At 48.7% G+C, this 27893-nt stretch overlaps 1 protein-coding gene across 1 annotated transcript; it reads left to right on the top strand.

The window, feature by feature from the left end:
• The first annotated feature begins 676 nt into the window (after window positions 1-676).
• Window positions 677-27192, top strand: LIPG (lipase G, endothelial type). The gene is made up of 10 exons (XM_006075237.4): window positions 677-1127; window positions 6251-6432; window positions 8078-8257; window positions 10171-10282; window positions 15650-15871; window positions 17648-17890; window positions 18765-18885; window positions 19827-20045; window positions 23676-23780; window positions 25968-27192. Exons 1-10 carry the CDS (start codon window positions 692-694, stop codon window positions 25987-25989), a joined length of 1842 nt encoding a protein of 613 aa, XP_006075299.4. The 5' UTR covers window positions 677-691; the 3' UTR covers window positions 25990-27192.
• Window positions 27193-27893: the final 701 nt, after the last annotated feature.

Raw genomic sequence — 27893 nt, 5'->3', positions numbered from 1 at the left:
TAATTTCTGCAACGTCCCTAACCGACAGGAACTGTTACCACCGGTGTACGGGGGAGGAAGGAACGGCTTTGGGGAAGTTGCGTGGCTTGCTCTGAGTTCTGTAGCTAGTGGCGAAGCGAGCACTCAAGAAGGGTCAGAGCGATTCTGACACCCAGGCTAGAGCCCGCAGCCTTTTAACTCGGCAGGGTTATTGTTGGATCACGCCGTCTACACCTGTCACGGGCCTCGCTCGCAGCAGGAAAGGGAGTAAAGAAGGACCACAGGGTGACCAGGTGTCTTTTCTCCATTCGGACCGTTGGTCCGGGGCGAGGAGAGAGCATTGCGCGCGCGCGTGCGCGCGGATGGCTTTGCGCCTTGGAGAGGAGAACCTTCCTTCTCCAGGGATCGCGATCGCGGAGGAGCAGGGCTATCGGGCAACGACTCCCCTGGAGCTGCAGGGGGTGGTAGAGAATCTAGGGTCCGGGAATGGACACTGGGAAAAAGTAGGGTGGTGACAGCGCGGCTGCCCCCGGAGCCGCCTGGGGAGGAAACAAGCCTGCGCTTGCGAAGTGTCCACGCGGTGGGTGTGCGGCGCTTTCATTCAAACTTTGGGGCATTCAAACTTTGGGGAGTCTTTGGTTCTGGCGTCAGCGAAGGTGTGACCAATCAGAGTCCGGGAACGGGAATAAATTATGCAAATCACCATCTGGCGATGGGTCAGATGACTCCCAATACTTTTAAAAAGTACCTCGCCGGGAGCTCACTGGATGACAGTGGCGAGCCCTGGCTTCCTGGGCAGGCGGCACGAGAGAGGGCAGATCTGGTTCTGGTTCAAGACCCTTCACATTCCCCCCACCACCCCGCGGCTGAGTTTAGCCGAGTTTTCATTTTCCACCTTCTCCACCTTCAGCTAAGGCCACCGCTCTCTCTGGTGGAGAGAGGGCTTCCCACTGGGGGTCTTACAGGCTTGGACCGCTGGAAACTTCGAGAGGTGTTTTTTGTCTTTTTAAAAGTCCCATTTTGGAGAAGGGGGTGCGGGGAGGTGGTAAGGATGAGAAACACCATTCTTCAGCTCTGCCTGTGGAGCGCCTATTGTTGCTTTGCCATGAGAGACCCCACACCCCTTGGTCCAGAGGGACGGCTGCAAGGTAACGTGGACTTATTTTATTACCACCCCCGCAACTTCTTTTCTGGGCCAGGTGCCCTCTCTCTTGCCCACCCTTCTTCCTGCAGCATCCTCCTTGCTTTCCGCCTGCGCTGTCCACTCGCTCCTCCTAATTAGTCTTGCAGTTCACTTGTTCCTCGGCGCTTCTGACCAGGGCATCCCAGAGCCGGCCGGCTGCCGGGTGCGCTCGCCCGCGCTCGGTCCGGCTCCACCCCTTTGCCGTTAATATGCACTCTTATCGATGCTGTCCAGTCAGCAGAGTTGGCTGCCAGCAGCTCTTTAACCTTGCCCTCCTCTTTGAACCTGCGGGTTTTCGAGGCAAGAAGGTTGTTAGAAAGAGCTCTGTCATCTGGCGCTCTTCTTTTTAATCTCGGCTAAATGCTTTGAAATTTAAGGTGCCAGGGTAGCTGGCTCTGGTTTGAGGAGCGCTTTCGGGGAGGATTTGGTGGGTAATTTGTGCAGAGAACCCCAGGCTGCCAGCCTCCTCTTCTTCCTCCCCAACAGTCTTTCCAGCCTTTGCTCTTCCTCTGGCTACCTGTCTTCCTTCCAGCTGCCAGCTTTTCTTTTTCAGTCTCTTCTATTGGAGGAAGCATGCCCTGGAGGAGCAAGGGTAGGGTCACCCCACAGGAGTACCAGGTCAATCGGTTAAGCAGAGGAGAGTGGGGAACCCCTGAACCATATCCTATTAGCTCATCTTCTACTATCCTGTTGTTCAGTTCAGTTCAGTTCAGTCGCTCAGTTGTGTCCGACTCTTTGCAACTCAATGAACTGAAGATTGGGTCAAATAATGTTGGTCCAAGTTGCTTATGTATGAGCTGGAGGGTTAATCTGAATGAATGGAAAAATGACTTAACACGTTCCCAACTCTAGTATAGTTGAACCAGAGTAGGTTTCATCTCTAGTTCCTCTCCTGTGAAATGCTAACATTCCTTTCAACTTCTATGTTCTGTGATTCTAAGTATTTGGGGGTTATTTCCTCCATTCAAAGAAGTCTTTATTTGCCAGGAACCCTTCTAGGAGTGGGGCTTCCCAGGTGGCACAGTGGTAAAGAATCTCCCTGCCAATGCAGGAGCCACAGGCGACATGGGTACCATCCCAGATCAGGAAGATCCCCTGGAGGAGGAAATGATAATCCACTCCAATATTCTTGCCTGGAAAACCCCACGGACAGAGGAACCTGGTGGGCTACAGTCCATGGGATCCCAAAGAGTCAGACATAACTGAGCACACAGGCTTTTAGGAGGATACAGCAGTGAACAAAACAGGTGTAAACCCGTACCCCCAGGGATCTTGCATTTCAGTGATGAGAAGACAGCCAGTCAACTACTTAAAACATAGAAATAGTGCTCAGTGTCATGGAGCAAATAAAGGAGAGGAGGAAGGTACAGAAGGCTGGAGGGAGAAGGTGGTGTAGCATTAGTCTGTGACCAGACTTCCCTCACTGAGGAGCTGACTTCTGAGCAAGGAACTGGAGGAGAGGAGAGGATGAGCTTGGGGACATCGGATGAAGAACAATTATGAAGTCCCAGAGGCAGAAGTGACGTGGGCTGGAAGTAGTAGAAATGAGCTAGAGAACTGTGGGGTTAGAGAGAGCCAGGTGCTAAAGTGAACCTTTTATGTTCACCTTATGTGGGTTTATCCACAAGTCAGTGCTGGGAAGCCAGCAGACCCTCTTTGCCTTTTCCCTAGACTTCCCATCTGGTCTTTATGAGTGGCTATCTGGGTGGAAACTGGGAGATTTTGAACGAATTATGTCCATGGTTCAAATTTCTGCCAGTTGGGGCTTTTGTTCATTAATGACAGAGTTCTGCTCATGCGTATTTAGTTGCATTTTCTGGAACTTTATCCTTTTTACATCTGGTACATTGTCCTCCCCCTTGGCCTCTTCACCACCAACCCCTCTACCACTCTAGTCTCTCTTTCCATGACTCCATTTGTTTGTGTTTTTTTTCTTCCTTTTTAACTCTGGGATAATTAAGCTCCTGGTATGGTCATTTGGTCCATTTTCTCTTGATTTCTGGGTGACTGGACAGTTTGTCTAATTTCCTAGCCTGTTATCAGGGGTGGTATCCTAGATGATTAGAACAGGGCTGCTGCTGCTGCTGCTGCTGCTAAATCGCTTCAGTCGTATCCGACTCTGTGCGACCCCATAGATGGCAGCCCACCAGGCTCCTCTGTCCCTGGGATTCTCCAGGCAAGAACATTGGAGTGGGTTTCTCCTCCAAGGGATCTTCTTGACCCTGGGATCGAACCCTTATCTTCTACATTGACTGGTGAGCTCTTTACAATTAGTGCCACCTGGGAAGCCCTAATGATGACAATCAGATCAGATCAGATCAGATCAGTCGCTCAGTCATGTCCGACTCTTTGCTACCCCATGAATTGCAGCACGCCAGGCCTCCCTGTCCATCACCAACTCCCGGAGTTCACTCAGACTCACGTCCATCGAGTCAGTGATGCTATCCAGCCATCTCATCCTCTGTCCTCCCTTCTCCTCCTGCCCCCAATCCCTCCCAGCATCAGAGACTTTTCCAATGAGTCAACTCTTTGCATGAGGTGGCCAAAGTACCGGACTTTCAGCTTTAGCATCATTCCTTCCAAGGAAATCCCAGGGCTGATCTCCTTCAGAATGGACTGGTTGGATCTCCTTGCAGTCCAAGGGACTCTCAAGAGTCTTCTCCAACACCACAGTTCAAAAGCATCAATTCTTCAGCGCTCAGCCTTCTTCACAGTCCAACTCTCACATCCATACATTACCACAGGAAAAACCATAGCCTTGACTAGACGAACCTTTGTTGGCAAAGTAATGTCTCTGCTTTTGAATATGCTATCTAGGTTGGTCATAACCTTCCTTCCAAGGAGTAAGCGTCTTTTAATTTCATGGCTGCAGTCACCATCTGTAGTGATTTTGGAGCCCAGAAAAATAAAGTCTGACACTGTTTCCCCATCTATTTCCCATGAAGTGGTGGGACCGGATACCATGATCTTCGTTTTCTGAATGTTGAGCTTTAAGCCAACTTTTTCACTCTCCTCTTTCATTTTCATCAAGAGGCTTTTGAGTTCCTCTTCACTTTCTGCCATAAGGGTGGTGTCATCTGCATATCTGAGGTTATTGATATTTCTCCCAGCAATCTTGATTCCAGTTTGTGTTTCTTCCAGTCCAGCTTTTCTCATGATGTACTCTGCATATAAGTGAAATAAACAGGGTGACAATATACAGCCTTGACGAACTCCTTTTCCTATTTGGAACCAGTCTGTTGTTCCATGTCCAGTTCTAACTGTTGCTTCCTGACCTGCATACAAATTTCTCAAGAGGCAGGTCAGGTGGTCTGGTATTCCCATCTCTTTCAGAATTTTCCACAGTTTCTTGTGATCCACACAGTCAAAGGCTTTGGCATAGTCAATAAAGCAGAAATAGATGTTTTTCTGGAACTCTCTTGCTTTTTCTATGATCCAGCGGATGTTGGCAATTTGATCTCTGGTTCCTCTGCCTTTTCTAAAACCAACTTGAACATCAGGAAGTTCACGGTTCACATATTGCTGAAGCCTGGCTTGGAGAATTTTGAACATTACTTCACTAGCGTGTGAGATGAGTGCAGTTGTGCGGTAGCTTGAGCATTCTTTGGAATTGCCTTTCTTTGGGATTGGAATGAAAACTGGCCTTTTCCAGTCCTGTGGCCACTGCTGAGTTTTCCAAATTTGCAGTACCTAGTGTTAAAAGGTCTTGGGACCATCAGTAACATGGGCTGTATTTTGAAGTAGGGCCATCTCCTAGATAGTGCTGTGTGTGTGTGTGTACACGGTGGAGCTGAAAGGAGAGGATTTGCTGCTCTTACGAGCATCTCTCTGGCTTCGATAATTTATTTAATAAGGTAAAAAAAGTGTCTGGCACCTGTCTGGTACTGCAAGAAGCACTGAGGGTGCATGAGGTGTTTGGGGTAAGTGCCAGAATTGACATGGGAGCGGTAGGGAAGCCCAGTGTTTAAAAGGTCAAAGTTCTTTACCTCCAATTCCAAAATCTTTCAAAACTGAAAAATTTGTCTGGTAACTTGTTTGGCAGCAAGACCTGGCCTTATCTAACCTGAATTCTTACACAATTGGCATCCAAAACTGACCTGAACCAACAAGATGGTCTTTAAAATCTTTTTCTTTTTCTTTTTTTTCACCCTTGAGTATGAGTAGTCATGTATTTCCTTACAGAAATGTTATTGGTGTGTTTGATGAATGAGGAATGCCCCATACCATGTGTATTATATATATATAATATATATATATATATATAATATATATATATATATAGTGTGTGTGTGTGCGTGTGTGTGTCTATATATATATATATACACACATCATAATACCTGTTTAAAATCTGAAAATTTCTGAATTCTGAAATGCAAGTCTGTGTGAAAGTGTAGTTGCCCAGTCATGTCTGACTCTTTGAGACCCCATGGACTGTAGCCCACCAGGCTCCTCTGTCCATGGGATTTTCCAAGCAAGAATACTGGAAAGGGTTGCCATTTCCTTCTCCAGTAATGCAAGTGGTCCCAAGCATTTCAAGAGAAGACTTGAGGACCCGTTCTCTGAAATTAGTAACTTGAGGGAAGGAAAGAGAGCTCATTTGGATTAGAAAGAAGGAAGAAAGGTAAGGGAGACTTATTTACTTCAGATTCACAGTCATTGATGTGTGTGTTTGTGTGTGTTAGTCACTCAGTCCTGTCTGACTCTTTGCGACCCCATGGACTAGAGCTGGCCAGGCTCCTCTGTCCATTGGATTCTCCAGGCAAGAATATTAGAGTGGGTTGCCATGCCCTCCTCCAGAGGCTTTTCTCAACCCAGGGATGGAACCCTGGTCTCCTGCATTGTGGAGACCCTCTGGGCCACAGTAGGAAGCCCTACAGTAGTTGATACAAGTGACTAATTAACACTTAAATATTGGTGAGGTGTGCCTTTGCAACTCTTCTGTGAGATGAGATGGAAACATTCAGCAGATGTAAAAGCTGAAACCCAGAGGGGTTAAGTAATTTGCTCAAGAGTGAACTAGAACTGGACCCCAGATCTCTCACCACCCAGGCCTGCTAGTTACCTGCACGCTCTGTCCTTTCTCCCCAGATGAGTTCGACAAATCCAGGGTGGTACCGACTGCTGCCAAACCCCCTGTGAGATTTAACCTCCGCACCTCAGAGGACCCAGAGGATGAAGGATGCGATCTCTCCCTTGGCCACAGCCAGCCCTTAGAGGACTGTGGCTTCAACATGACAGCCAAAACCTTTTTCATCATTCACGGATGGACGGTGAGCCCGGGGGGAGGTAGCTTTCCAGCTCTACATGGGATTTGGTCTCCTTTGTTTTGGTCAATTAAAAAGCATACTGGTGCTTCCAGATTCTGCTCTTTCTCCCCCTCTTTTCTTGTGGGCTGCTTGTATTTCAGACAGCTGTGAAGAATGTAACGGGCACTTCGCTGAGGGGGCAATCTGGACTCCAGCAGGGTGGCATTTAATGCTGGCACGCAGCGGGCTTTCAGAAAGTGGCTCTCCTGAGGGCAGTAGCCCAGCTCCACTGGCTCTTAAGGGACCCTCTAATTACACTTAATTACATTGGTCAACCGCTGCCTCATGGGGGCCATCCCTTTGCGAGAGCTCAGCTGAACTGAAGCAAGTCGACTGGCTCAGAGAGTCTGTGAGGAGCCAGCTGGCCTGGCTGGCCGGCCCTGGTTGGCACGGTGCCCTCCTGTTTGCATAGAGATGGTTCCATTTAAAGGCACTGGAGTCTTTCTATGCCCTCGCTGAGCCATTCACATCGAAAAGCCCATAACAAACTTCAACAAAAAAAGGGCTTTAATGCTCGGCCTCAGAAGCTTTGGACCAGCGAGGGATTTATCCATTCATCTAACGGCAGTCTGTAGGAAAATGGCACTGTTAAGTGAGCAGGTTTCTGCCTGGGCTAATTGGGAGGGGACGTTCCTCCCCTTAATGATGAGAAATTCATACCCGTTACATGCTTGCTGGGTCTTTAGGTCTATTACCAACTGTTGGGGTCAGGCCTGGCTAGGGGGTGTTATGTAGGCACCTATGTACCGAATGCAATGGAAGGGATCATTAAGGGCCTGTCTGCCCATCCTCACCTCACAGCCTATGATTAGAATCATGCGTTTGGATCTTTTAAAGGCCCCCCTGTCAAAATGCAAATACAAACTGCTTGCAACTGACGAATGCATTCCAGAAAGTTCTTTTGTAATCTGTTTGGAACTTGGAACAGCAGTTTCCCTTAGAAGCAAGATTGTAAATGGCCTTTGGGTTCCCAGGCCAGGCACAGGAAATCTATTTATCTAATAATGCACTCATGGATAGGTTTACAACTGGACCTAGTCACCATTTACACTTTGTTTCTGTGGGAAAATGTGCTCTGAGTTCTAATTTGGGATTCCAGCAACAGATCTTCCCTCCTCTAGGGTCAAGAGGGATGGCAGAGATGGGTTGTGGGAAGGGGTCATTTGTTAACTCGGCATTTGCCTAAGAGACAGAATCTCCTTGCATCTCTGAGAAAGAAACCAATTCTCCAGGGCAACCCTTCTCAGCTGCTTTTGAATGCTGGACCAGGTCACTTACTTGCCTGACCGTGACAGGGCTAACCTCAGGTCGGCATGGCCACCAGCATGTATCTCCTAGCAGCCCTATTGGTCAGTGGGGCAGCAACACAGGACACCAGCTCGGACATTTTCGATGGGAAAAACTGGAGACATCATCAAGGGCAATGGAAGACACTCGCCCACATAGCAGTCCTGACTGTGGCTGGCCCCGCTCATGGGCAAGTGTTGGCCTGGGGGACCAATGTGAATGTTCCATGGCTGTGGGAGAGGGTCACGGAACTGAATTCCGTATTCACTGGTATTTTTCAAACCCAGAAATTTTTTTTTTTAAAGTCCTGTTTTCTCTGCAGATGAGTGGCATGTTTGAAAACTGGCTGTACAAACTGGTGTCAGCCCTGCAGACAAGAGAGAAAGGAGCCAATGTCGTGGTGGTGGACTGGCTCCCACTGGCTCACCAGCTTTACGTAGATGCGGTCAATAACACAAGGGGTGTGGGACACAGCATCGCACAGATGCTCGACTGGCTTCAGGTAACAATGGGACTGAAGGGAATCATCTCCTTTTCTGAGAAGGATCTTGAATCCGAACCCTTTTAGGAAACAAAGATCAGATTATTACAGTGAACCGAGAATATCTTTGAGATTCAAATTTTTACTGAATTAAGTATCACTTGAAATATTTTGGAAGCTGGAACTTTTAGAAAGCTTTCTAATTATTGATTCATTTCTGGATTTTTCCTGTTACTTTACTTGCAGGAAGAAAATTTGCCATCTGGGTCATTACTTGCTGATGCCTTCAGAAGCTTGTAATCTTTAAAACATTTTTTAAAATTAATTAATTTCGGCTGTGCTGGGTCTTCATCGCTGCACATGCTTTCTCTAGTTGCAGCGAGCAGGGGCCAGTCTCCAGTTGCGGTGCACAGGCTTCTTATTGTGGTGGCTTCTCCTGTGAGGGCTTCCCTGATGGCTCAGTGGTAAAGAATCTGCCTGCAAGGCAGCAGACGTGGGTTCAATCCCTGGGTGGGGAAGATCCCTCTGAGGAAGAAATGACTACCCACTCCAGTTTTATCACCTGGGAAATCCCATGGACAGAGTGTCAGGTTTCAGCAGTTGCAGCACATGGGCTCAGTAGCTGCAGTTCCCAGACTCTAGAGCACAGGCTCAGTAGCTGTGGCACATGGGCTTAGTGGCTCCAAGGCATGCGGGATCTTCCCAGATCAGGGATGGAACCTGTGTCTCCTGCACTGGCAGGTGGATTCTTTACCATTGAGCCACCAGGGAAGCCCCAAAGCGTGTAATCTTAAATACCTACTGATGTCTGCTCTTATTCTGAAGGGTGGCTGGGCTGAGGGTGGGGAGGGTTGGTTCAAACAAATGCAGCCTAATGCCTTGCATAAAACATATGGGGAAAACAGATCTTGAGGTCTTACACTTACTTTTATAGGTTAATGATTTGCCCAGGCTCAGTGGACTTAATGGGAGGCAGGGGTACACTGGCAGAGTGACTCAATTATCTGGGCAATTCTAACCTGACCTTCCTTTAGAAGCCCATAAATCTGATGAATTATGGTAAAATTCTGGTCAGGATTCTCACACAGTCCTCAGTCCTCTGCCTAGGTTGCTTAGTTGAGCTTGGTTCCTGAGCCATGGGGTCAAATCCGCCCTCACCCTCATCACTGAGTGCCTTCCCTGTCAAGGTCTGATGCTTCGACTCTGGGATCCCAGACAGGCTGGCGACGAGGAGGTGGGCAGCTCCTGGGCCTAAGTGAATGGGCAGGGAGCACCCTGCTGCAGACCGTGTCTGGCACTTGGTCTCCAGTGCGTCCGGTGGCTTTGACCTCTGCACTGCTACCCCTCCCCAGCTCAGACACTGCTAGAAACGTGTAGGGGAAGGGCCCTCATAGCTCAGTTGGTAAAGAATCTGCCTGCAGTGCAGGAGACCCCAGTTTGATTCCTGGGTTGGGAAGATCTGATGGAGAAGTGATAGGCTACTCAATCCCGTATTCTTGGGCTTCCCTTGTGGCTCAGCTGTTAATCTGCCTGCAATGTGGGAGACCTGGGTTCGATCCCTGGGTTGTTAAGATCCCCTGGAGAAGGGAAAGGCTACCGACTCCAGTATTCTGGCCTGGAGCATTCCATGGACTGTATAGGCCATGGGGTCACAAAGAGTCTGACACGACTGAACGACTTTCACTTTCACGTTCAGGTATGCAGCTTCTGGTCGCAGCCTACACCCTGTCCCCGGTGCGGGGTGACTGAAGTGCCACCAAGCCCTTTCCACTTCCCTTTTCCTGGCTGTGTCCCATCCATGTTGCCCTGCCAGCACTACCAGCCACCTCGGGGCTCCCTGTCCCCTCCCTGACATGACTGAGTGGTTGAATTCCTGGCCACCTGTGGGCTCAGGACCACGCTCCTCACTTCTTCCCTTCTGTGACTTTCTGCAGGGTAAGGAGGACTTTTCTCTTAGGAATGTTCACTTGATTGGCTACAGCCTCGGAGCTCACGTGGCCGGGTACGCGGGCAACTTCGTGAAAGGCACGGTGGGCAGAATCACGGGTAAGCGTGGCTCCTTCTCTCAGGGCTGCTCCCGGGGCTCCCTCCCAGAGCTCTTGGAAAACAACTTGTGCAGGACTTCAATATATGAAGCAGATGGAAGGATGTTCTGGTTAAAGCTGGGTATCTGTGGTTAGTGTTAAGTTTGTTATTTGAGCCTCCCCCTTCTCGGGAGGAATCTCTGGGTCCCCGAGCACCAGGGAGCATACTTGGAAAACCACTGGTTTAGTGCAAAAGGTGAGGAAGCACCCAGACAACTAAAGAGACTCAAGGGCAGCCCTGTGGTTAAAGCCTGGCCTGCAAGCTTCTGGCGCTCACTTTCAGTCTGCTGTCATGCTCCAGGAGCTCAAGGGAAGGAATGAGTAGTGCGGGTTGTGGTTTGAATTCTGCCTCCGACTTCTATTTCGTTCACCAACAGCCTCTTTCTAGTATTTGGTTGGTGTTACTTATTAGTGATGCTATGCTAAGTCACTTCAGTCGTGTCCGACTCTGTGCGACCCCATAGACAGCAGCCCACCAGGCTCCCCCATCCCTGGGATTCTCCAGGCAAGAACACTGGAGTGGGCTGCCATTTCCTTCTCCAATGCATCAAAGTGAAAAGTGAAAGTGAAGTCGCTCAGTCGTGTCCGACTCTTAGCGACCCCATGGACTGCAGCCTAACAGGCTCCTCCGTCCATGGGATTTTCCAAGCAAAAGTACTGGAGTGGGGTGCCATTGCCTTCTCCAGTTTATTAGTGATAATGACCTGTTTAAAATATGTGGTTAAACTTTGTCCTTAAAGACACCTTTCTGATAGTGGTATCCAGGTTGGCAATAGAAAGTTGAATTTTCCATCTTATTGATTTTTTTTTTTAAAGTGAAAGTGAGTTTATTTAGAGAGATACACACTCTATAGGTAGAATTGGTGATCTTCTGATGTGAGAGTTTGATTTAAATATTTACATCATCTAGTGATTGGGAAAAGTGGGAAGGACTCTTTCCCATTCAGGAGCCCCTGAAACAAACACAGAGCTTCCTCTAGGAAGCTTTCCTCTAGAAAGTCAGAGGCAAATTTGTTGCCCTGAATTTTTGTCATCCTGCCAGCATTCTTTTGCTAATTTTCCCTCCCTGCTTTGCGCACACCTCCAACACGTTAAGGGCCCAACTGGTCACCCAGAAGGAAAGAGTTAATCATTTCCTTCCTGGTAATGTATATTCATTTTGAAACAGGACTCAGGTAGAAGGGAGTCCTTAGCTAAAGAAAGTTGAGTAAAGGTAGAGTTTCAACAAGCCAGCGGGGTAGATTTGAAACTATATAGAGGGACTTCCCTGGTGGTCCAGTGGCTAAGACTGAACCCCATGCAGGGGGCATGGGTTCGATCCCTGGTCAGGGAACCAGATCTTGCATGCTGCAATGAAGACCTGGTGCAGTCACATTTGTGAGGTTTAGTTGCCCTCCTCAAATCATTGTCCCCGGGCTTAAGTCTAATGAGTGCGCGCGCGTGCACACACACACACACACACACACACACATACTCCTTTCGATCCAACTGTTTGATCCAGCATAACTTGGGAGCTTCACTTTTGATTATCAAGTCAGCTGGGCCTGCACTGTCCAACGGGCAGTGTGGACACACGTGACTACTCAGTAACCCCTGGCTGGAGCAAAGCCCATGGGCCTCGAGTGTCTCTGGGTTCTATTGTCTGCGCTCCTCCTCCTCGCCCCCAGGAGAGGCCGGGTATTGCAGAGCCGGGCCGGCTGTGCGCAAAGGCAGCATACACAGCCCCTGCCAGGGCGCCAGGGCCAGTGTCCTTGGCAACGGAGACAGACGGCAGATCCTCCCTCTCCCTGTATCTGAATCTGAAGTGGGATGGGGCTTGTTGGAGCCTTCCGGTTCCTTCCCCCTGCCTGTCTGGGTGGGAGCTGCTGAGATGCGGGCTTCTCGGGCAGAATGCTGATCAGTGCTCTGGGCCATCTGCGGGGAGTGTGGGGGCCAGCTTGTCCAGAACGCGGCCCCTTCTCTGCAGACTCTCTGCGGAGCGGGGCCCCGGGGCAAACATGACAAGAAGGAGTGGCCTCTGTCCAGTTGCCAGGCAGCACCTCAGGGGCGTTTGGCTGACCTGACGCATGTTGCCGTGCGTGTCTGATGGGGGAGGCCTGTGCCTTCTCCTCACCCCTCAGACTTCCCATGGGCCTGGGAACCGGGCGGTCCTGACTGGCAAGAGGACCAGAGATGGCAGCTTGTGTGGAGTCCAGAGGCCAGGGAGGCCGCTGCGCAGAGGCCAGTAGGGGTCCTTAGCCTGGGCCTGCAGAGGGTACCTGAACCCCAGTCTTGCTTAGATCAGAGATCTGTGTACTTGGGGTCTGCTGGAGTTTTACCCTCTTAGGCTTCTGAGGGAATTCCCTGATCCACTAGGGAAGGGGTCATATGTTTCTAATTGTACTTGCATTTCATTACTTATAAAGAAAGAAGCAAGCAGATTTGTTCATTCAAGAACTAAGTGTCCACCCTGCAGGCTGCGGGCTAGATAGACCTAATGTCAAGTACTCAGTGTGCGACCGGTACTTTGTGCCATCTGTAAGCATACAGCATCCAGGCCAAAGAATTCTTTGGGCTTCATTTTACAGATGGAGACTAGGACTCAGGGCTTAAATCACGGGCCCGGTATTTAACACCCTGATAGCAGAGCTGGGTCCAGACCCAGGCCGTTGGACCTGCACCTCACCACTGGGCCATGCTGCTGGTCTCCTGCTGGGAGGGAAACAGGAGCTGTGACGGTTTCCTGCCAGGCCAGGAGGCAGAGGCTTTCCTGGCTGTTATGTGTGTGCACAAGAGTGTGTGTGCATATGCATGCAGGTGTGTATTCCGTTTGCTGGACAGGACACCTTTGGGGGAGTCTGACTGAATGGAAGGAGGGGTGCTTCTCCATGCTCTCTTTCTGGACTGGATGCATTCACCCTCTCCTTCCTAGTTAAATAAATTGTGCAAATTTCCTGTGGGGTTTGTGGGCCTTGGCTACGTATCAGGCAGGGTCAGCCTGGGGAGGTGAAGGCTCAGCCTGCCAGCCAGCCGGCCTTTCGAGAAGCCCTGTCAGCCAGCGACATTCCTCTGGCCCAGCTTGGTTTCCATGGCGCTGACTGTCTGGTGGAGACTTTTGTTCACTGATGCAAGAGCCCCCCTCTTATTGGCTGCAAAGCAAAATGCTTCTCTTCCTTTTTTTTCTTCAGGGCACATGGTGAGAGGCAGGGAGAGGCCACCTGTGTCAGTACTGGGTCTGCTCAGTTGCTAAAAAGAGTCATCGAGGGCCTCTCAGGGAGGCCACTGCTTTTGTGCCGTCTTTCTTTTAGGTCCTGTGCTAGAGGGGAGCCCCCAGGCAGCCTGGGCTCTCTTTCTGCCTCTGTCATTCATACATTTTTCTAAACTGCTCTTGGAAACTATGTAGAGTTTCAGTTATTACCAGTTCTAATGAGTAGTGAGTTCCACAGGTTTGCTCTCCACTCTGAACAACAGCTCTGCCTTTCTTTTCTCCTAAAATCACCCTCCACAAGCCTCACTACATGCGTCCCGGTTCCAGTGCGCTGGGGTCTGGGGAACAGGGTTCTCTTACCCATCTCCTGCTTTCACAGCTCTATTCTTGCTCGTTTTCCTCCCTACCTTGCTGTTTCTAGATCCAGGCTTCTGAGCCTCAGCACTGTTCACGTTTGGGGCCAGACAGTGCTTGTGTGGGAGCTGACCTGTGTATTATAGGGTGTTTATCGGCATCCTTGGCCTGTACTCACTAGATGCCAGCAGCTTCTTCTCGCCCTTTTCTCAATTGTGACAACCAAAGATGCCTCCAGACATGGCCAAATGTTGCCAGGGGTCCCCTTGGGAGCAAAACCCCTCCCAGTTGAGAACCATTGTTCTAGACTAAACAAACCTTTCCCAATGGCACACAATCTTTTCTTCGCTTTCTCTAGGTCCTCTCTCTCTCTCTCTCTCTCTGTGTATAGGGCAAACAAAGAACCTTCTAGCTGGGATGAATTCCGCTCCCATAATTACTTGGTAATAGTAGCTAGTGTTTACACTGACAAGCACTTAATCTCTTAATATCGCACATGAACTATATGAATTAAGACATTCAGATTTCATTTTCTAGATAGTACTGAAGCACGGGAGAAGTTTTTTTCCAAAATCTGGTCCACAGACCACTTAGTTTTAGGATCACCTGGGGAATAAGCCTTTCTTTCTGGTTCTACACCAGGATCACCTGGGGAATAAGCCTTTCTTTCTGGTTCCACACCAGACCTACCAATCAGAATCTCTTGGAGGTCAGGGAATCTGCATTTTATGCTTTGCAAATTCTATTTTGGAATAGGTTTTATACTCATGTGCGTATGTGCTAAGTCACCTCAATCATGTCTGACTCTTTGCAACCCTACAGACTGTGGCCGCCAGGCTCCTCTGTCATTGGCACTCTCCAGGCAAGAATACTGGAGTGGGTTGCTGTGCCCTCCTCCAGGAGATCTTCCGAACCCAGGGATCGAACCCACGTCTCTTACATCTCCTGCATTGGCATAGCACCACCTGGGAAACCCTTTATAGTCATGTGGTTCCCAGATATTATAAAAGACGGTGAAATTGTCTCTGTTGTTGCCACTGTCTTCATGGTTACCTGCCCTACTCTCTCTCCCAACACACATACACACAGGAAATCTGGGACTTGTGTGTCCTTCCAGAGTTTTTCATAGTTACACAGTGGAACCTGAATTTGTAAGAAGCTCCCCATGGATATTTGTGCTGTTTTAAATGTGAGAACCAGGGCTCTCTGCAGTGTTGCTTGTTTGTTTGATACAGAAGGGTTGCAGGCAAAGGGTTTTCTGCTTGTGCCTGCAGAAGAGAGGAATTCTGGAAGCCTGCAGATGCTCAGTATTTCTGGTGCGCCGACTCTTGCCATTCCACTCCTGGGCCTGACTCATAACTAACAGAAGAGGAAGAAGAAGTCCAGATGCAGATAGCTCAGTTTGGGGAGACTGAGTCTTCCCTCTCGAAGATATAGGTAGTTCGGTTATTCTGTCAAACTTTGGCTAAGATCAAGGCTGTGGAAGGCTCCCAGTGGCAGAGTAAATGGGAGGAATGGCTTAGTTTCAGCCAGCCCAAGTTCTTTCTAGAACTGCTTCAGTTCCGACAGTCTGTGGCTCCTTGGATCCACATGTCGGTTGAACCTCATGACCAGTTTATTGAGTCAGGTGGAGTCTTGAGAAGAAAGCCAGCATTCCTATACAGCAGCCACCACACCGTGCAGGATTCCCACAGTGTGGACGTCTTCATTCTGCGCTTGCAGACTCAGCTGTCCACTGGGTCTCAGCGCCCCTGACACGGCCCATCTTGGCTCCCCCTTCTGCTGTAGGTTTGGATCCTGCTGGGCCCTTGTTTGAAGGGGTGGACATCCACAAGAGGCTGTCCCCTGACGACGCAGACTTTGTGGATGTCCTGCACACCTACACGCGCTCCTTTGGCTTGAGCATCGGCATTCAGATGCCAGTGGGTCACATCGACATCTACCCCAACGGGGGTGACTTCCAGCCAGGCTGTGGACTCAATGATGTTTTGGGGTCGATTGCATATGGAAGTAAGTTCCTTATTTTTTCTTTTGACTCAATTATTGCATCTCCTCCTGAATCAGCCTGAGCTATTATTGTTCCCAACAATATTCATTTCGTTATTCCCACTTCTCCCCACAGTGGCCCCTCAACACTGTTTATCCTACAGTTCATCATCCTGCAGCAGTCTTCCTGTGGTCTCTGGTCTGCTGTCTTATGCTTTGAGGTCATAGTTATTATTGTTATTCTTTTTATAGCAGAAGGAATACATTTTTGTTGGGAAAAAAATCAAGCATTATAGAATTGCCTAAAGCAAGAAGTAAAAATACCCCCTCATTTCCCACACCCACTCTTATTTTTATTCTCCAGAGGTAGCCAATATAGATATTTTGTGTGTATCCTTCCAGGCCTTTTGCTTTGAAGATTTATTTGTGTGTGTGTGTGTGCGCGCACGTGCACACGTGTGGTACTTTTCAAAATAACATTGTCCTGCAGCTTTGTTTTTTCAGTCCTAATATACATTGTGGACGTTCTTAGACATCAGAGTACATAGATCTATTTACCTTTTTCCTTTTTAAAGGTTGTATAATATTCTTTAGCATGGATGCACCGTAATTTAATTTTTTGTAACATTTTAAAGAAGTAAAATCAAGACACTTCCTCACTCACTAACAAGTCTGCCTTCCTGAATGCCTAAGCCTATTCCCAGCAGTCTTGGGCAAAACTGAATTTGCTGCTGAAACTGATGGGCTGGGTTTCTCATTTGCTCACTGCCTTGCATCCTCAGTCTTTTAGGATTTCTAAGTCTTGACCCCAGTTGGCTCTCTCTACTCTGATGCTCTGCTCTTTGTATGCCCCACTCTGTCACTCAGTCTTAGGTTGCCCTCTCCCAGGGTGTTGTGTAACATCCAAGGGGTCCTGCGGGGCTTGGGAGTTTATGCAAGGAGAGTGCAGCCCTGCCTCAAGTGATCAGATGATGGCATTTTTTAAGTCTAGTGATGTTAATAAGGAAGGAAAGGGGAAGTGTTACCAAATGTTTCTGAAGGTCCCAGGATTTACTAGAACTATTGGCTTTAGCCTCTGGTTTCAAGAAATAATAATTACTCTGGGTCAGAAAAATTCAAATTATGCTCCTAACTTTGTAACCAATTGGCTCTGTGACCCTGAGCAAATGACTTCAGCTTTAAGGGCCTGTGGGTCATCATCTCTAATTGAAAGAACTAGAATGAGGTTGGCAAACATTTTCTTAGAGAGTCAGTTAGTAAGTATCTTCAGCTTTGCAAGCCATCAGTCTCTTTGTTTCAAAACTCTGCTCCGCTGCCATAGCATGGTACAAGTAGCCAGAGACAACAGGCAAATGAACGAGTGTGGCTGTGTTCCAATAAGACTTTACTACAAATGGACCAGCCTGCAAGGTGTAGTTTGCTGATCCCTGGACTAGATGATGTTTAGCATCAGATCCATTTCCAGTATTTTGTGACCACACAGTTCTGTCAGGACTTAGTGACTCCTCCTGCACAACTGATCTCCATCACCCTGTTTAGTGCTTGTCCTGCGTACTCCCTTGCTCTTTATTGCTTTGTGTGTATTGGTGCGGTCTTCCTACCTGGAGGGCAAGCAGTTCAGTGGCAGGACTAGCTTTCAGTTCTAAAGAGAGCACAGCATGTGTTAAGAATGACACAAACAAGCATACGAATAGTGACATGAAAAATAGTGATAACTGATGTGTGAGTCCTTACTGATGGAGCAGGCAAATCACCGAGGAGCAGCTCTGTCCTGACGGTCTCCGTCTCCTTCTCTCCCAGCCATTGCAGAGGTGCTGAAATGTGAGCATGAGCGGGCAGTACATCTTTTTGTCGACTCCCTGGTGAATCAGGACAAGCCGAGCTTTGCGTTCCAGTGCACAGACTCCAACCGCTTCAAAAAGGGAATCTGTCTCAGTTGCAGGAAGAACCGTTGTAATAGCATCGGCTACAATGCCAAGAAAACAAGGAACAAGAGGAACAGCAAAATGTACCTAAAAACCCGGGCGGGCATGCCTTTCAGAGGTAACCTTCATCCCTGCCCACCTTGCCCTGAAAAAGGACCTTTTCCTACTTCCAAATACCATGCTGTATAACAGGCACATTCCTGCAGTTTGATCACATCATTGCAAACCAGATTATATTGTGCACGCCCTAGGAAAGTTAAATATTTGAAAGTAAATGATGGGGGCTTCTTTGGTGTTGTGAATTATCACTCTATGATCGCAATATCAATAACTTAAAAATTCTATCTTGCATTTAGCTTTTCATATTTGTTTTCTCATTTGATTATCAAAATGATCAGAGATACGCCCAACAGGGAATTGAAATGATATCTTACATTTTTATAACATGTTATAAAACCAAAAGTTTTGTGGGTATTATATTACATATAAGGAAATTGAGGTTCAAGAGGTTAATACCTTGTTCCTTTATTCAAGGTCACATAGCTCAAAAGTATTGAGGTCAGAGTCCCCCAAAGTTCTCCCAAACTCCAAGTTCAGGTCTCCTTCTTCCTTTTATTAAAATTTTTAATTGGAGAGATAATTGTTTTACCATATGTGTCAGTGAATCAGCTATAAGTATATATATATGTATATACTTATATACTTGAATATTCTATTCAAGGCAGGATATACTTATATATCTCCCTCTTGAGCCTCCCTCCAGCCCCCTCCATCCCACCCCTCCAGGTCATCACAGAGGGCTCCTTCTTCTATACTGCAGTGACCTCTTAGGCCACTGGAGAGAATGAAGTCAGAGGGAGGTTAGAGGTTGGGCTGGACCAAAAGGATGTCAGTCCCTAAAAACTCACTGTGGTGGTTGACTCACTTTGGGTCAGGGTGTCCTAAGATGACGAGCGAGGCTCACAAATGTCTTTGTTCTGCTATCTCTGAAGTTTACCATTATCAGATGAAAATCCATGTCTTCAGCTACAAAAACATGGGAGAAACAGAGCCCACCTTTTATATCACCCTTTATGGCACCAACGCAGACTCCCAGGTTCTGCCTTTGGAAATGTAAGTCATGGGTTTTCTTTGCTGGGTGCAGGACAGAGAACAAGTCGGAGAGAGTGCACAGGGGCATGTGAGCACTTGCAGGGGAGCGAGTCTGCATGCCGGGGAGGTGCTGGGTGGTTCCTCCCTCCTGCTTCACACTCTCCTGGGAGCCCTGGGCTCACAACATTTCTGGGAGGGAAGCTCCTGGGATGAATCAGCAGTGTGAGAATCTGCTGGATCAGCTGGGCAGAAACTGCTGTTTCATTCAGACAACACCTGATTCCCGAGGCTTTAGGAAATTTGGAACCTGAAACATGTCATCCGTGGCCCGTTTCCCATTATCTGTGGGAGGGGCACATGGTAATCAGTGTGGACCTGTTGAGCACTTGTAAGGTGCAAAGTGCCCTGCTGAGTAATGCTGGGATTGCCAAGGAATGCAATCAGAGTACTTGCTCTCAAGGCTGGGGGCTGAGCAGGGGGTCCAGACTTGTGTGCACACACTCATGCACACAGATGGGGAGAGGCAGGCTCCCCTAGGTGCTGAGTGAGAGGGGCAGACAGGAGGGGCTGGGAGTTCCGGAGGCGGGGAGATGGATGCCCATGGGCTGAGGGGATGAGATGTCACTGAATGGGGATGTGACTTCTTTGCACTTTTCTCGTTTCTGTTCTTTCCTGGTCCTGTCCCCTCACAAGGAAGTCGCCTACATGGTGAGATGCTCAGGTTCCTGACCACTGGATAGGAAGCTGGGGTGCTGTGCGTGGTGTTAGCTCTCTGCTCGTGTGGAGCACAGCTGAGCTTCCATGCCGGTCCTGCTGCTGGGACGTGGAGCGTGTAGCAAGAGGGGCTCTTGCGCATTTCTCTCCCATCCGTGAGGGGCAAGGGCTGTCACTGCGTCACCTCACACGCTGCTGCAGTCTCCAGGTGGTAGGGGATGGAGACCAGCTTTCCTCTCCCTTTACAGGGTGGAGCAGATCGGGCTGAATGCCACCAACACCTTCCTGGTCTACACCGAGGAGGACTTGGGAGACCTCCTGAAGATCAAACTCACATGGGAGGGCAAGTCTCAGTCCTGGTACAACCTGTGGAAGGAGCTTCGCAGCTACCTGACTCAGTCCCATGGCTCCAAGCAGGAGCTGCATATCAGACGCATCCGGGTCAAGTCTGGGGAAACCCAGCAGAGGTAAGTTCCTCATGACCCTTTTCCTGTCCCGTGTCCATGGTCAGCAGAGGGCGTGTGCCTCTTCAAATCCTTTCCTTGGCTCAGTGCGTGTGCCAAGGGTGTGCTAAGCCGCTTCAGTTGTGTCTGACTCTTTGTGACCCTATGGGCCGTAGCCTACCAGGCTCCTCTGTCCATGGCATTCTCCGGGCAAGAATACTGGAGGGGGTTGTCATCTCCTCCTGCAAGCATGCACCTTCCATCTTTTCCTATCCAAAGCACGTGGGCAAAACCACAAATGCTTTGCAAGGAAGACTGAATCCCAGATCAATTTGTGCAGCTTGTGCCCTGGTCACAGGCCCTGGGCTGAGAGGGGTGGGCAAGTGGAGGCTGGAACCCAGCCCTTGTTCCATTTGCCAATTCCTGTGCTGGCCTGGAGGAAGGGGGCTTCTCCTGGACAGGGCGCTTTAGGAGAGCTGCCTTGTTTTGTTTTAATATTGGTTAATATGCCCTGGTACGAGTTCAATTACTTTTTTTCTGGCTGCACGAGGTAGCATGTGGGATCTTAGTTTCCCAACCAGGGATCAAACCCCTGCCCTTGCAGTGGAAGCACAGATTCTTAATCACTGGACCAGGAGTGCTGTTTGTTAATCTGTTTGCTCCGGGGTCTGTACAAACAGAAGTTGCATGAGGTCTGTGGGGGTCCTAGCTTCCCTGACATCTATCTTCAGAGCATTCTACCCCTCCTTGGGAAGCTCTGACTCCGGGACGTGGGTGGGGCCCTAACATCAAGGAACAGAGATTCCTCTGTGCTATGGCAGCTGGTAGTTTCCCCATGTCTGTTAACCAAGCCTAACATGAGAAATCCACGCCTAAATCAGCCCCTGAAACATGCCTTGACTCTCTGAGCAGCTTCTGGCTAAGTGGGAGCCAGGAAACCTGGAGGACATTTGTCAAGAGAGGAGGGTTTCCTTGGCCAGACCCTTCAGCCAGCTTCTGGGAGGTCACTGCCAGCCTTGGGTCAATGGGAAGCAGGCTCTACATTCTGTACCTCTTCTGGTGTTTTCTCCAGTACAGTTCTTCAAGTGTCTCGTTTCCATCCGTCACCTACATTGCATCTTGGTCATGCAGGGGTGGAGGGAGTCACTCATCTGAGTGATTCTGGTCTAGAGACCTGGGCACTGGGGTGTGGTAGGGGTGGGTGCCCGCTGAGAGGAACTATTCACACAAAGGCTGTGGTCTAGATAATCGTTTGTCTTTCTCCGTCTCTTGATGCTTGAAACTGCAGCCTGTGCCGATGTGTGGCAGCTGAAAGGTGATCATTTTTTATTTTTGGTACTTTCTTTTTTGGCCACATTGCACAGCATGCGGGATGTTAGTTCCTCCACCAAGGATTGAACCTGTGCCCCATGTAGTAGAAACGTGGAGTCTTAACCCCTGGACCATCAGGGAAGTCCTGAAAGATGGAAGCAAATCTAATAAACCACCGAGCCTTAACAAATGTGAACCATTTTCCATATTGGTTTCAGATATGAGATTTTAAAAAGTAAAACATTACAGATGAATCAGAAGCCCCTCTGCTGCCTGACTCCTGCCCTTTCAAACCAACTGTACTAATCTTCCAACATTAACACGTGTTAGTGTTTCCCTCTTCATGATGTTTATACTTTCCCTACTTCTGCTTATATCCATGCACAACCTGTAGAATTGTTTTGCATGAGTTTACATGAGTGGATATTCCTTTCAAAGTTGCTTTTCTCCATTCAACATAGTTTATGAAATTTATACAACACATATCGATCCCATCTATTCATGTTTAGGCTTCCCAGGTAGCTCAGTGGTAAAGAATCTGCCTGCCAAGGCAGGAGCTGCAGGAGACACGGGTTTGATCCCTGGGTTGGGAAGATCCCCTGGAGAAGGAAAGGGTAACCTATTCCGGTATTCTTGTCTAAAAAATCTCATGGACAGAGGAGCCTGGCAGCCTACAGTCCATGGGGTCGCCAAGAGTCAAACATGACTGAGGGACTGAGCATCATTCATGTTTAACTCCTGTATGCAAGCCATCATTGAACAAACAATGGTTTCACCATTGTTCTGCTGAATATTTACGTTGTTGTTACTTTCTTGCAGTCATAAGTAGTGCTGAGGTGACCATCCTGGGATGTTTTCCTTGTGCACATGTGTCAGGGCTTCCTGTGCTTAGTTAGTCATGTCTAACTCTGCGACTCCAGGGACTATAGCCCTCCAGACTCCTCTGTCCATGGGGATTCTTCAGGCAAGAATACCGGAATGGGTTACCCTTTCCTTCTCCAGGGGATTTTCCCAACCCAGGGATCAAACCCGTGTCTCCTGCAGCTCCTGCCTTGGCGTGGGTAGCCTTTCCCTTCTCCAGTGGATCGTCCCAACCCAGGGATCAAACCCAGGTCTCCTGCATAGCAGGGAGATTCTTAACTGTCTAAGCCACCAGGGAAGCCCAAGAATACTGGAGAGGGTAGCCTATCCCTCCTCCAGGGGATCTTCCTGGCTCAGGAATCAAACCTGGGTATCCTGCATTGTAGGCGGATTCTTTACAAGCTGAGCTACCTGGGAAGCCCATGGGCTTCTTGGGGGCATGTTAAATCACTGGGTTATAGTATATGTATTTACCAACTGGACTGGATATTAATCCCTTTCCAAAGTCCTTGGACTAATTTTTCATCTCAGTCAATGAGTAAAAGTTCTCTTTTTCCCCCTCCTTTGGTGGATATTCTTGCCATTCCTTTGGGTGTGACTTGGTCACTTGCTGCTGTTTTTATTTGTATTTTCTGATTGAGTGTAATGGGTGTTTATGGGCTGTTTGGGTTTCCTGGTAAAAGTTTGGAAGACTGTTCAGAATGTGACTTTTGTCCTACTGGTAAGTATCATGGTCAGATTTACAGGCCATGGGGTCACGCTGACCACACATCACCAAGGCTGGTGGGCTGGAAGTTGGGCTGTACGTTATAGCTGAAATAGTTTTAAGACTACTGATTCTTCCTGTGATCTTTGTTGTCTACTTCCTGAATCTTTTCTATTGACTCACAGCTGAGTTCCAGTTATGCTTGTCAGTGGGTATTTCTGGACACCATGCTGGAGGGACCTTGAGTTCCTTCACTCAAGGAGTTTATAGTCCCCTACTGATACGGGAATCCACAGCTATTCAAGGCACGATATAATGTGTTAAATGAGATAACACCTTTGCTATTAACTCTGTGCCATAGGAAGTAATGACAGTAACAAAAATGACATTTATACAAGGATGTGCCAATTCATTAAACTGGGAAGTCATCAGAGGGTTAGCTTAGTAAGGTCTCGAGCAGTCAGGGAGGCTTCAGAGAGGCTATGTCTTGGAAGGCAGGTGGCCATTTGGACAGACAGAGGGAAGAAGGTGGAAGGGGTGTGATTAAAGGCTGCATGAGCCGAATCATGGGAGACATCAAAGTGAGACCCTTTTGGTGTGCTTGTAGCAGCGGTGGGGAGTTTTGAAGGGTCTTGAGTCAGGATGCGCGAGATGAAAGCTACTCTTTTCTTCTTACTCCATCTGCCTTGGATCCAGAAAGCACCGTATAGCTGATGCACAGCTGTGTCCCTACCCCTGGAGTTTTGGCTACATCAGTGGTTTCTTTTTCCTTCTAGATTGACTTTTTGTGCAGAAGATCTTGAGAACACCCTTATATCGCCTGGCCAAGAGCTCTGGTTTCACAAGTGTCTGGATGGCTGGAGAATGAAAAATGAAACCAGGTAAGCAGGATGTGCTCAGTGGTTCATGCAGTGCCTGTTGACGGGCCCCCAGGCTGGACATGCATCTGGGCACTTGGGACATAGAAGCCAACAAAAGCAGATGATGTCCCTTCCTTTATGAGGCCGACCTTCTGCTCGAAGGGCATATATGAATCAGTGTGACAGGATGTTGGATACTGTGAATGTCCCTTTGCCTCTTGTTCTGCTTCACCCTGTGGGTGTCAACAGCCATGGTCCTGCTGGAATGAGGTCTTTCAGTGACTAAGTCCCCAAGCTTGGTACCCAATGTTCCCATCTTAGATTGAATTTCTGTGTAGTGACCGGGGCTGTGGGAAGTTCCAGGGCTCCTGGTTGCCTTCTGGGCAGCAGGGTGGAGTGGGGAGTTAGGTGGAGTAAGGGAGAAGCACAAGGCTTGCTCCCCTTTTAAGATTTTCTGGGACCCAGGTTGGTGTGAGTGGATTTAAGTAGGCAACCCTCCCCCTTTCTCTTTTCTGGCCGTGAGGCATATGGGATCTTAGTTTCCCAACCAGGGATCAAGCCTGTGACCCCTGCATTGGAAGCATGGAGTTCTAATCACTGGACCACCAGGGAAGTCCAACTTTTTCCTTTTCTGAGAAGCAAGAATGTTCAATGTGCACATCGCTGAATCAGACAAAGGGGTCATCTTGCTTCGGTGTCCCTCTTGCCCCGTGCTGGAGTCTCATCATTTCAGAATTGAGGAAGGCTGATCCTGTAGTATGAAGCAGCGGGTCCATTCAGAAGGGGCCTCAGTCACACACCCTCTGAGCCTAAATGCCTGCTGAGCAGGAGGGAGACCCCCACCCCTGCCCCCAGGTCCCAACCCCTGGTCCAGTCAGAGGTACTAAATAACAATGCTACCCAGCATGTACATGCGCCCACCCTGCGTTTGTGCTTCCATACAGCATCTCATTTACTTTGATCAAGTCCATGATGCTGGTGCTGTTAACCTTGTGGACAGCTGGGGGACCTGAGACTCAGGGAGGTTAGGTCACTCTTTTCAAGTCCCTCAGTTGGTGACAACAGAGTGAGAATTTGAAGCAGTTGGTTTACTCGAAAGCCTGTGTTCTTTCTTGAGCGTGGAGGTTCCACTTGCTCAGATGAGTCACCTCGCCTTGATCTTGGTATCAATTATCAAGCAGCTGCACCCATGCTGGGTTGCCCCTGTGATTAGCTGTCTGCCAGCCCTGAGGGTTGAGCTACATCCTGGCTGCTCTGTCTTCTGTTCAGAAGCATCAACGTGACCCGACACTTGGAGATCACAGCACTTGTGGCATCCTGAAAACTGCTCATTTAATTAAGAGACTCAGTCTAGAGTAGGCTTACAAGATTTTCTGCTATGATAATAATTTTAATTCTTCATGTCTATATTTAAATTTATACCTTTCCAAGTGCTTCCACACATTTTAATTTCACTGATTCTTGGAACAGCCATGTAAATTGCACACCCAGGAAGGATTGCTATTCTGACATACTTTTTTTCCCACTCCAGAACTTCCTAACAGTTGAGAATGCCATAATTCTCTTAAAATATCTCTTTGAGAAAACAAGTTGTCCTTTCCTTTGCCCTCAAAGGAATAGAAAACAACAGGATCCCCAGTAATAAATTAGCACCAGGAAGTGGTGACATCTCTGGACTTGTGTTACACCTTCAGTAGTCTCTCTCCAGCTACGAATGCTGTTCATCTGTTCACAAAAAAGGAGACTGAGGCTCCGAGAGGCTCCATCGTGCGTTAGTGTAGCTGAGATTTAGAACCTAGATCTCTTGACTCTGTCCACTTCCTGTCATGCTGCAGGCTCTCCTGTGTTTTTAGAGCAAAGCAAAGAGGACTTGGTGGTTTTCCCTGCGGTTGCGTGTGTGTGCGTGTGTGCGCGCGTGCATATACGTGCATGCTGAAGGTGATTATTTTGCTAAATATGCAGGTGTCAGCACTGAGGTGTAGGGAGCGAGGAACGCAGAGTAGGCCCTGATGTGGTGTTTCTCAAATTGATTCTGTGGCTTTTTGGGGGAGGGGGAGGAAAGAGCACTCAGGATTCTCTCCATTTGTTCTGAAAGGGAAGAAGGTAAAACAGGCAGAGAGGAGTGGAATAAAGCTTGGTCTTGTGGTAAGCAGAGGTGCATAGCCGCAAAGCCAACTAACAACTCCGCCCCCACGTGGTTCCTTTCAGTCCAACCATGGAGCATCTCTGAGGGTGCCTGCAGGGCCCCCCACCCACCCGACTTCCAAGCCCGTGGAGGGACGTTACAGCGGAGGAGCCACCTGATGGGAGGACCCGGCTTGACCCTGTCCCTGGAGCACTGGGAAGAGCCCGCTCGCGGGGCGGCTCTGTGCCTCCCGCGAAGGCTGGGACTTCTCGCCAGAGGGGAGCGCCACCGCCATGCCTGCTGACCCCACTGCTGCTCTAGGACTGCCCTCCCTCCAGGTCCTTGAGCAAAGGGCCGCCGCCCGACCTCTGCGCCCACCAGGCTGGTTTCTCAGTGACAGCATGAGCCTGTGCTTCACCTGACAAGGGTCATGGGCTCTGAGCGCCTCTATGTGGAAGGCTGTCCACTGCCTGGCCTCACCTGACTTGAGTGAGAGGTCTTTCTGCTGGGAGCAGGCTGGTGTCAGGACCTGGGACCTTGTTCACCCAGGGAGGGGAGAGTAGGTCTGGGAGGTGCAGAAACTCTAACTCTTGTGGTTCAGTGGGTAACTGGTAATATGTCCCAGTTATATTTTACTCCGTCCTGCTCCCCAACTTCCTCTCTAAAGCACATATCATTGGCTTTCTTATTTTTTTCATTGCTCATTTTTTGATTGGACAAATACTTGCTAAGCACTGACAGTTGGCAGGTGGCAGTAGACAGGTGAGGTGGAGAAGGAAATGGCAACCCACTTCAGTGTTCTTGCCTTGAGAATCTCAGGGACAGGGAAGCCTGGTGGGCTGCCATCTATGGGGTCACACAGAGTCAGACACGACTGAAGGAACTTAGTAGGAGTAGACACCTTAGTAAATTTCTGCAGACCCTCTCCTCATTTGAAGCCTAATGGGTTTGGGATGTCTAGACTCCCTTCCAGTTTAGATGATCCATGGCTATGCACAAGGGACACTGAGGGGCTATAGGATGTAAGAGTTGGATGTAAGACCCTGAGGCTTCAAGTGGTTTCTACCTATTTCTTCGTAGTTGACATGCATCCTCCTTCAGAGTGACATCTTTGATCATCAGCAGTGTCATACGTCTTGGGGACAGAATGGTGACCAATTGCTGGATATGATTGGCAAAATCTCTTCTGTGTAGGAAGATGGGAGGGGATTCCAGCACACAGCAGATGCCAAGATGTAATTAATGCCATCCTTGTTCCTTCTTGAATTATCTTGTTCAAATACCAGTGCCCTTTCTGTGCTGAACTTCGAAAAGCCCCCACTTCTAGATCTTGATTTGAATGAATATACATGATATCTGAGGAACCCTTTTGTAATTTTCAAAAGATTTGAACATGCATCCCTTATTTAGAGACTCATAACAGAAGGTGAGCAGGGCAGCCACTATTATCTCTTTGTTACAAAACCAAGGCTTAGTGAGGTTCAGCCACAGGCCTAGAATTATATATCAGGTTGGTAGTGGAGCCAGGTGAGGACCCAGACTTCCTGGAGCCAAAGCCCATGGTATGTACATCTCTACAACTTCACCAGTTCTCCTACAGCCATTCCCCACCAACATGCCCTAGACGTGACAAACAAGGAAGGTTTTTCAGAGCCATCCATGAAACCCTAAACCCTTTTATTAATATAGAACTGGGAGGACAATTGTGCTAAGGGGTTAGGATTCTTATGGATGAATATTGTTTGGAAGGAGTTGTGATGGCAGGTGGGGTTGGGGGAAGAGCTATTTTCTCTGTACTTAGGTTTATAAGTGTTAGTGTTAGCTGTTCAGTCGTGTCCAACTCTTTGTGACCCCACGGACTGTAGCCCACCAGGCTCCTCTGTCCACGGGATTCTCCAGGCAAGAATACTGGAGTGAGTTGCCATGCCCTTCTCCAGGGGATCTTCCCAACCCAGGGACTGAACCTGGATCTTCTGCATTGCAGGTGGATTCGTTGCTGTCTTAGCCAC

Source organism: Bubalus bubalis, chromosome 22 (assembly GCF_019923935.1).
Source record: "Bubalus bubalis isolate 160015118507 breed Murrah chromosome 22, NDDB_SH_1, whole genome shotgun sequence".
In the NCBI taxonomy this organism is placed as follows: domain Eukaryota; kingdom Metazoa; phylum Chordata; class Mammalia; order Artiodactyla; family Bovidae; genus Bubalus; species Bubalus bubalis.
Note: the sequence above shows the minus strand (reverse complement) of the source record. Positions and strands in the feature narration are given on the sequence as shown.

Coding starts and splice junctions, on each gene's coding strand:
- LIPG (XM_006075237.4), top strand. CDS start 692: ATGGGTCAGATGACTCCCAATACTTTTAAAAAGTACCTCGCCGGGAGC. Junction 10,283..15,649: donor CACGGTGGGCAGAATCACGG/GTAAGCGTGGCT, acceptor CTTCTGCTGTAG/GTTTGGATCCTGCTGGGCCC. Junction 23,781..25,967: donor AGAATGAAAAATGAAACCAG/GTAAGCAGGATG, acceptor GGTTCCTTTCAG/TCCAACCATGGAGCATCTCT.